At 32.7% G+C, this 10,711-nt stretch overlaps 1 protein-coding gene across 1 annotated transcript in view; it reads left to right on the forward strand.

Annotated features, from left to right (window-relative positions):
• CDH19 (cadherin 19) overlaps window positions 1–5,442 on the forward strand; it is a 114,498-nt gene extending 109,056 nt beyond the window's left edge. The window contains exon 12 of the mRNA XM_055296945.2: window positions 1,250–5,442. Coding sequence (XP_055152920.1) covers window positions 1,250–1,740 — 491 coding nt within the window. The 3' untranslated portion in view covers window positions 1,741–5,442. The remainder of the gene's footprint in view (window positions 1–1,249) is intronic.
• Window positions 5,443–10,711: the final 5,269 nt, after the last annotated feature.

A 10,711-nucleotide genomic window follows, 5' to 3' on the forward strand; every position in this document is an offset into this window, starting at 1 on the left:
GATGTTAAAATTATCTTATATAATAAATAATAATTCTAGACAAATGTGTTATGATTCCAATGCATGATAGTTTGGAATTTCTGAAATTTATGTGGTATCACAGAGCACAGGCTCTGAACCAACTTTCTACTTTTGTCTTTTTTTATTTTATTGTATTTATAATTGATACAAATTGGACATATTTAAGGGGTACAGTGTGTTGTTTCAATACCTGTATATAATGTATAATGCTCAAGTCAGCATAATTAGCATATTTGTCACTGAAAACATTTAGCCTTTCTTTGTAGTGATAACATTCCAATTTATCTCTTCTACCTATTTTGAAATAAATTATTAGCTACAGTCACCCTATGGTATAATAGAACACCAGAACTTATTCCTCCTGTCCCACTGTAACTTTGTACCAATTGAATAACCTCTCTTCATCCCCGCTCCCCTGACTACTCTCCAAATCTTGGTACCTACCATTGTATTCTCTACTTCTATGAAACCAACTTTTTTAGATTCCACGTGTAAGTGAGATCATGCAGTGCTTTTCTTTCTGTGCCTAGCTTAGTTTACTTAACATGATGTCTGGCAGGTTCATCTACGTTGCTGTAAATGACGTCACTGTTGGTGACTAAACGGTATCCCATTGTATCTAACTAGCTGTGTCTTTCTAGCGATGTCATTTGACATCTGTGTGCTTCAGTTTTCTCATCTATAATACGATATAATAATATAATGGCTTTCACAAGAATAAAATCAATCAATAAATATAAAGCTTTTAGAAGAATGCCTGATGTATGCTTCATAGTCAATACATATTAATTTGGAAAATAATTATGCCACAGAATTTTGCTCCAATAGGGAATATCAAACTGTTCTGTTGTTCTGAACTACTATTAATATGAAGCATTGGCTACTAAAGTTGACAAATGCATTCAGGTTGCAAACTTTTATCATTCTACTTTATTCTATTTTAATATTGAGAGAAATAGATTTTGAATGTTAAATTGTTCATCATCTAAAATAGTTCACTATATTTTTATGGTTTTCCTTGTCTCTAAGTCATCAGCCAGAAAAATTGTGCTATATTCTTTTGTAATTTTGCAAGTCCCTTTGGCAAATTTTCAATAACAAATGTATCTTTTTGTCTTATAATCATAAAGTTTAAGCACTCATCTTGAGCTTGAAATGAGAGCAAAGACCGTAATGTTTAAAATATTCTTTATTGTTTATTGATATTCTGATATGCTTTCTTCATCAGGGTTTATTTTTTTGACTTTGGGTTTAAAACAACGGAGAAAACAGATTCTATTTCCTGAGAAAAGTGAAGATTTCGGAGAGAACATATTCCGATATGATGATGAAGGGGGCGGAGAAGAAGATACAGAGGCCTTTGATGTAGCAGAGCTGAGGAGCAATACCGGAGTGCGGGAACGCAAGACTCGGAAAACCACAAGCGCTGAGATCAGGAGCCTATACAGGAAGTCTTTGCAAGTTGGCCCCGACAGTGCCATATTCAGGAAATTCATTCTGGAAAAGCTCGAAGAAGCTGATACTGATCCGTGTGCCCCTCCTTTTGATTCCCTCCAGACCTACGCTTTTGAGGGAACAGGGTCATTAGCTGGATCCCTGAGCTCCTTAGAATCAGCAGCCTCTGATCAGGATGAAAGCTACGATTACCTTAACGAGTTGGGACCTCGCTTTAAAAGGTTAGCATGCATGTTTGGTTCTGCAGTGCAGTCAAATAATTAGGGCTTTTTACCACCAAAATTTTTAAAAGTGCTAATGTGTATTTGAACCAAATGGTAGGTAGTCTTAAAGAGTTTTGTGCCCTGGCTGTATGGTGGGAAAAGCCCTAGTCTATGGAGTTTTCTGATTTCCCTGGAGTAAATACCCCATGGTTATTTTAAGCTACCTACATGCTCTCATTGAACAGAGATGTGGGGAGAAATGTAAGCAATCAACTCACAGACATCAATACAACCAGATTTGAAGTAAAATAATCTAGGGAGATATTAAAAGTAGATGAGAAGACACAAGATGTAGTCAATCCTTATGCGATTATAATCATTATTTACTTAGGAAAGAGTAAAAATACCGAACAAGAGAAAATTTAAAGGAGCAAAAATTTGCAAGTCAAATAGGAATGTACAAATTGAGAGAACATTTACATTTCTATCATATTGACATGAAAATTGAAAATGTATAGTCAGAGAAATTTTCATGAATTATTCCATGAAGTATTGTTTTCTTTATTTAAAAAAGAATGCTAGGTAAGCTTGGTAGAAAACTAGAAAGTATGATAAACAACAGTTGGAGGAATCCATGGAAAATAGACGAGAAAAAGGCTTTCTGGAGATCACAGAAATTTTGTATTAATAAAAGTCTTATAAAACCAGCTCTGGCATATGACTAAAATATTCCTCTACTATTTTTCAATGTCATCTAATGCAAATGCTCAACCTTTTTAAATGGTTAATGTGAGAAAGGCACTGAATTAAGATATCTTAGTGTTATTTTATTTACTCAATTTTCATCTTTCACAGTGTAAGAATAAAATGTTTATGTGGTTAAGTTCCTGATACTCTATAGAGATAAACTTTAAAACTTTAACACCTAGGATAATGTGGGTGATTACATAGATGTTTAAAAACATTTACCTCATATGGAAAGCAGGTTTCTAAGATGTCATGATTCATTATAGTTTGATATTTTAAAACATTTGCCAAGAGCGCTCTTTAAAACTGATTTCAAATTTGAACAGATACTTGGTGTATATTAATTAATCAGAGATATATAGTATAAATTTGTATTATTTTTGATATTACAACTTTGTATTAAAAAAGGAAAATCTATTTAGGTGTTTGTCATAGATTTTTTTCATATGCAACTCAAAACACATTCTTATCATGTCAAAATACAATAGCAAAATACAAGTCAATATTTACTCATAATTAAATGCAAACTTTATTAAACTGGTGGAAAGTGTGGAAAAATTTAAGTAAATTTTTATCTCTACTAAAAGTTATTTAGACAACTTAAGGGAATACTGGATTCAAACTTCAGTTACTACTCACTCTAAATATTATGATCAACTGAACTGACTGTTACCATTCATGGAATAAAACATGATACAATTCTCAGTATTTACCTTTCTGTTAAGAACTTGGAATATGACTGATGCTTCAGTGTCATTTTTTAATTACTGAATATAAAATTAGATGCAATAGTTACATTTGTTGTAGCCTTAAGAAGGAAATCAATGCTAAGCTGTTGGGCATAAAGCTTTATGGTAACGTTAGATAACAAGTTAATAAAACACTTTTATTTTAATCGACCTTTTAAGAATGACCTTTATTATTCTATCCAAATCAAGGTAGATTTCAAAATTTATAGTTTGAGCAGGAAGAAAGTAGTGAATACAAAATTCTTAAAATTGGTTTATATGATCTTTTTTTATTAATAGCATGTGAGACTAAGCTGAACCAAATTGGTCATATATGTTAAATCAAATAATTTGAGTAATTTTGAACTATTGATGAAGTAGTTAAATGGTTATATTTTATTGGTGCTTTGAAATTTAAACATCTATATCACATAATAAATAAAGTTTTTCATCAATCTGAAACAGGCACCATTAAGTTGGTGACACAAATATTATCATTTCACAAAAGCTTGAAAAAACCAGATTTGAAGTAAAATAATTTAGGAAGATATTAAAAGTGGATGAGAGGACATAAGATGTAGTCAATCCTTATGCAATGATATCATTATTTACTTAGGAAAGAGTAAAAATACCAAACAGGAGAAAATTTAAGGGAGCAAAAATTTGCAAATCAAATAGAAATGTACAAATCGAGAGAACATTTACATTTCTGTCATACTGACATGAACATTGAAAATGTACAGTCAGAGAATTTTTCATGAATTATTCCATGAAGTATTGTTTCCTTTATTTAAAAAAGAATGCTAGGTAATCTCAGTAGAAAACTAAAAAGTATGATAAACAACAGATGGAAGAATCCATGGAAAATAGATGAGAAAAAGGCTTTCTGGGGATCACAGAAATTTTGTATGAATAAAAGCCTTATAAACAATGAATACATTTGGATAAACAACTCATTAAAATGCACATTAATGGAATACTTATACAAATATTTTTAATACTTGTGTCCAGTGGCACTAAAGAGATATATTAAAATAGATCCTGGTTGAGTTGATGATAAGATTGTCAATCATAGGATACACAGGGAAAGCACAGACATGATTGCACATCTGTTTGGTAGTCTAAAATATGTTCCTTTTAACCACATCAAAAGATACTATCTGATTCTAATACAGAAGTTGCAACTTCCTAGGAATTATACTTTGTATTATTTTCAATAATTATTTTATGTTTTTGCATCATATGGGTGTTGCAAGAACACAGCTCTTAAGCTAAAAAGGCATTACACTAAGAATTTATTTTTGTAAATTTTAATAAACTCTAAATTAATGCAAAATATTTATGAAAATAGCACAGCTTCACATTAATACCCACAGTACTTAAATATCTCCTTTAGTTGACTCACAGCTTTGTATGTAAGCTTTAAATTTTTAATGGTAAAAACAAGAAAATTAGGACTAGTGAACTTCTAGTTGTTCACTCAGTGCATGTGCTTGAGCTTAACAGACCTTTGTTTGAATTAGTTGCTTTCAATTAAACGAACGTATATTTGTTAAACTGCTTCATCTTTCCAGACCTCACTTTGTAAAATGAGGTCCGATCACCTATTTCGCATGGTTGTTATGAAGAATTAATTATAAGATATGTAAAACCAGCAGCACCAATAGTGCCTGACAAAATATAACTGCTCAATAAATAACAGTGAATTAATTATAACAATAGCTGATGTTATTCTGTTAGAACCCATGGTCTGTTTCTTTTCCAATTCTGAGTGATCTCAACAGCTTCACGGCACATTGAAAATAAAAATCAACTTCCTCACCTTCCCTATGGGCCATGGACTTTCCCATCTCTACCCACTTGTGCAGTTTCTCCTCTTTCCTCTCTCCTCCTCAGTTACTAAAGCAATCTTCCTTCAAACGCTTCTATTTTCCATTACCTCACTTCATTCAGGTCGGTGATCAGCTGCAACTTCCTCAGAAAGACCACTGCCATTTCTGGTGACCCTGGCTTTGTCTTGCTTTGTATTAAATTACTCAGCTACCTGGTATTATTGTTGTCCTTATTGCTTATTAGAATGTAACCCTTAATGGCAAGAAATTGTCAGTCTTGTTCATTTATCATTGTGTAAAAATGTTTCTAGCACACAGAAAGTGACCAATAAATATTTCTGGAATTAATGTAGTAATGAATCCAATCTATTTTACTTAGTCACTTGTGGAAATTCTTTTGGTTTCCATTGACTATTTTTATAGAATATTAATATGGAATTGAAGTATTTTTCAAAATGGGTTAGTACTGAGTAGTTAGTGGATACAGTAAAGATTTTTCAAAATCTTTCTAAAAATTACACAGCTTTGACATTTATCTTGCTTGAACTCATTGATATATCTGGAGGAAAAATAGTTGATGAAGTTATACTATTCAATCAAAACAGGTTATTAATGATGGCTGTAGAAAGTCTCATATGAATAAATTTTCACAAAGTGTAAGAAATATGAAATCATGTGCCATGCATAAGAATCCTACTTCACATTTTAAAGTATAACTTGGTAACAGATGCATTACACAGCTCTCAGGGCTACCAAAAACCTACAAGGTGGCTTCAAGATTTTTTACAGTCTATGGTATTTGATAGTAAAAGACAGGGAGACTAAGTAGACAGATAAATGGAGGAAAGGAATATGTGACTTTTTACATAGTCAGATCCGTCTGTCTATATGGAAATTGTGATTTCCTGAAGGAAGAAGGACTAGCATCTCAATTGCAAGTAGTTCCTTGAGACCTATTAGAAATTTTTGCTGCCCTTTTTTCCTAGAGAGCTCTGAAGATGACTGTCCGATCCATCTGAAATAGCAGGAACGGGAGAGGGTAGTAACTGGGAACTGCCATTCCTAGCTTTTGACAGGGTGAAGCTGAATGAGTTTTACATAGCTTAAGGGATTGCAGCTGTAGAAATTTTGCACAGATGGAGGTGAGAGGGAGCTTAAGATAGTCATCCAAAAATACATTACATAGGTCAAGGAACAATAGAGATCTCACGTCCTTGAGATGTGTCTCTGAATTGTCCATGCATGTGCCCATGACAAAGTACCAGCCTTCAGATGCCTGTGGTTACAGAGGTCACTGGTTGTGAGGTTAGGATGCCACCAATATGTTTACTGTGCCCCCCTTTTCTCATATCTTCCTTCCTACCCAGACCTCAGAGGATCAGAAGCAGCAGAGGTCTGCTCCTCTGGGAGAGGATAGGAGTTAGATTTTATACTGGATGTGAGGTTAAGGTCTTCTAGTAAATAGCGTAGATTTTAAAAGATATTTGAAAGTGACAAGAAGCTGTGGAAACTGTCTGATATTTGGCCAAGGTAGGCATCAGAAAAAATGTCTCAAACTGAATAAAAGAATTCATTTTCATGGTAATTCCCACCAAATTACATAGTAATAGTCTGGAAACATAATAAATCAATTTGGCATTTCATGTAGTTTAAATAATAATTTGAAATTCACTTTTTAAATATAAACCATAAGCTAACTATACAAAGAAAATATAATTTATAGTATCCTTACATCTGAGAGCATATTAAAATAGTTTACACAGCTTTATTTCAAGCAGTTCCTTTGTATTTATTCATTTTAATATTTAAAATATACATTCCATTGACTTCCACAGTGCTAAGTGATTTATCTCAGCTACAAATAAGGCTGGGCAGGAAAACTACAATATTTTTATGATTATATAGAGGTAGACATCAATACAATGTTTTATCTATAAAAGGGAGAAAAGTCGATGGATAGTATTCACATGTGGTAATGTTAAACATTTCCATAATATTACCTAGTTGGTATGCCAGTGAAAGTAAGTGGTCCATGAAGTTCATTTTAATTAACTTTTTGTTGCTAACATTCTTTGCCATGTAACCTTGAGTAAGTTATTTAGAATTTTTTCTCTTGATACCTTCACCTGTACAACGGAGGTATTAAGAATATGTAAGTCATAGGATTGTTGTGGGAACTAACTGAAATAATATTAAAGAATGTAGAATATTTCCAAATGTATAGCAAACACTTGACATTTTTACCAGTTGTTATTATTATCAAAATAGGAATCATTATATTATTAATTTTACCGTTAGGAAGGTTTATAGACCTATCCCTTTTACTCAAGTACGAGAATTTAATATGGAGAAGAAGAGAGAAGAAAGGGAATTAAATCAGGGCAATAATTATCTTCCTGTTACTTACTGCCTCCTCACCCTGACCCTCCCAGGGTAATTTTCTAATACCAAAGGAAGAAATTAATTGCTCAACTTATACATTATGTATGAGGTGCTCCGATGAAAATTAATCATTCTATGGCATTTATTTTGGGAAAAAAACGCTGGCAAGTTAAGTAGTAACCAACCTTTCTGTGGCAATGTTTCCTAGGTATAGATATTTCAGGAGAAATCCTGTTGAAAAAGAGTTGGTTTATCCCATTTTGTAAGTAATAGAGAAGAAAAATACATTCCCATATTATTTTAGAACTACATAGAACAAAAGAAATATACTAATAGTACTAACAGGTAGCTTTTCAAACACGTTGTTAATATCTAAGATCTGATGACCACAGTTGTAATTTTATACTAAGAAATAAAAATTAAGTTACAAGCAGATTGTCACTTCTGAAAATGCAAGATGAAAAGCTGCACCCTTGACATCCCTATCTGCTTTCCCCTGTCCTCGTGCTTTTTAAAAATAAAAATTAAGGTCACATTCCCATATGTTCTCTGATGAGTACGTTTTTATCATCTAGCCTTCGCATATCTGAGCCAATCTTAGGTCTCAGGCAAGTTGTAGGCAATTGTCCAGCTAAAACAGACACCGTAGTTTTCAGAAACATTTTTGTTATCCCAGAGGACCTCTGTGTTATTCTGGAAGCTTCCTTTGTAGAACTGATTATCTATTTTCAACTCTATATAAAACATATGTATTAACACTTCACATATTCAATTTATATAGAGAGAATTTCACTAATAATTTAAAAATATTTAAGTTTTACTAATTGTAACAATAAAAGGTTGATATACAGTGTATATATTCATAGTATATTCATTATCAAACACTATTAATTTGTCCCACTAATACAGTTTTCAACAGCAAAAGTCTCTCTTTTTTATAACATATTATCTATACCCAGGCTTGTTACTTTATTGACTTTATTGCGCAAAGAACAGAAAAGGAAATTTGTACAAAAGGACGTACTAGGAAAACGTGTGAACTGAGAAAATTCTAAATTTTCCACATGCTTGTGTTGTCAACCCAAATATCAAGTAAATAACAAGGAGCAAACTTTATTTGCTAGCAGCATCTATTACACTAGTAGCATCTACTGAGTCTCTCTAATTTGAGTTCTATTTAATAAACCCCAAGTAAAATCTTAAATTATCTGTGTCCTGGCTGAAAAAGTAATGATGAGAAACACTTGGTGGTGGAGTCAGAAAATGGGGCCAGGGCGAGAGGTCGGTGCTCAGGTGAGACTGGTTGCTGAGCTCAGCTCCCATTCACACCGTGCAAAGGTGTAGGTGCTTTTACCTGGTCCTCATGGAGCTGCGCTGCAGCTCAAAAGAAGAAAACATTCATAATAGGAGGACTGTGGTTTTTTCAGTTTTTAATGACTATACCCAACAAATCTGTTCTAAATCTCTCTCTCTCGTCTTATTCTAAGTGTTTTTAAGGTACTATTTCATTTAATGAGGTAGGTATCGTTATTACCCCCAAGACACTGATAAGGAATCCAGCACACAGAGAGTCTTTGTATTGTGCCCGAGGTCGTACACCTAACAGTGGCAGAGTTGAAGCTTAAATCCAGGCCAACAAGTTCTAGATTCCAGGGTTTTGTTCATTTACAGCATACTGGCTGTCCATTTACAGCATACTGGCTGTGCTGCCCTTGACACATGGAGATTATGGCGATTACAATTCAAGATGAGATTTTGGGTGGGGACACAGCCAAACCATAACAATTGTCATAACTCACAATTAACATGCTGAAAAGCGTATCAATTACTCACTTTTAAAAGGTGAGTATGGTTACAACCTATCAGACTTAGATGTTGATTTTCTTAAATTAATAGTTTTTAGAAAAGATTTGCATTTATACAAGCAATAAATCATGACCAGTTCTCAGAATCATTGAAAAAAGTATTTTTTTCAGTATGTCTTCTAAAGGAGTCCTTTTGAAGCCTAAATCAAACAGAGTTCCCCCAGAAGTAAGCTGGTCTTATTACTTTAGAAAAACTGTAATACACTATATATGCCATTATATAAGGAATATGTGTATATATATATATGAATAAATGGTATTTATATTTTTATTTATAAAACTTAAATCCAGGCAAACAAGTTCTAGATTTCAGGCTTTTGTCCATTACAGAATAATGTCTGTCCATTTGCACCACCTCATTCAGTTAGTAACATAGCTGCTTTTGTTACTTATGGTTGCCAATGATTTTTTTTCTATTACTTTAGATGTTAATACTGTATAAATATTATATATTCACATAGATGGATTAAGGAGGTGAATAGCATTCTTTTTTCAAAAATAAATCCATCTGTCCATTTTTTATGTCACTACTAAGTCTGAGTTTCTATTAGTAGGTTACATGTCACATATTGTATTTATTATTATTATTATTATATTATTCATTATTGGTGCCAATCAACCATAGAAATAACACACTCAGAATATCCAAAGGTACAGAAAAAAATTGTGTATATATATATACAGAAAACATATATATACAGATCATATATATATATATATAAAACATATATATACTCAGAAAACATATATATATATATATATATATATATATAAAACCCATTTTATTTTGGACCTTCAAACCTACATTTTCAAATAAGGCATTGATTTTAAGGTGGCTAACTTATGACAATACCAGTCAACTTAATTGGTGTTTTTCACTTGAGTCCATATTTTAAAATGTCTTGTGTTTCAATTTAGGGCCCATGCAAATCTCTGAAATAATAAACATGTAAAGGGCAAAAACAAGAAAAAACACATCAGGAGTTGCATAGCTAGATATATCTTCAAAGGACAAATATGGCTAAGTGGCTGCTTTCTAGTCTATGGTGGAAAGCAAGTAATGTAAAATCCTTTCTTGGTAATATTTTTGGAGAAAACATTACAGCACGGTGACAGTTATTAGCATTGTATCATTACTGTGACACTAAGTAATTAAAATGTCTTGTCCCTACTGCTGAAATGCAGCTTGACCATGGTCTGGCAAAGGCAGAGTAGACAAGTCACCTGCATGATCTCCCCCAGAAGGGGGTGCATTCTACCTATTTTTGCTTAGGTGGCTGCATATGGGCCTTTCTGTAGTTTGTGCCAAGACAAGCATTATTATTACCAGCTCAGAAGAAGAGAATGTGATTTAATAGGTATACAGAAGTAGTATCATTCCACACAGAATTTTATATCATATTAATTTAAATGCTAAATTTCTTATGGCTTTCATTTTTATGTTATTTATTTGTAATATTAGTCAAAAATAATTGATA

Source organism: Symphalangus syndactylus, chromosome 1 (assembly GCF_028878055.3).
Source record: "Symphalangus syndactylus isolate Jambi chromosome 1, NHGRI_mSymSyn1-v2.1_pri, whole genome shotgun sequence".
Classification (NCBI taxonomy): domain Eukaryota; kingdom Metazoa; phylum Chordata; class Mammalia; order Primates; family Hylobatidae; genus Symphalangus; species Symphalangus syndactylus.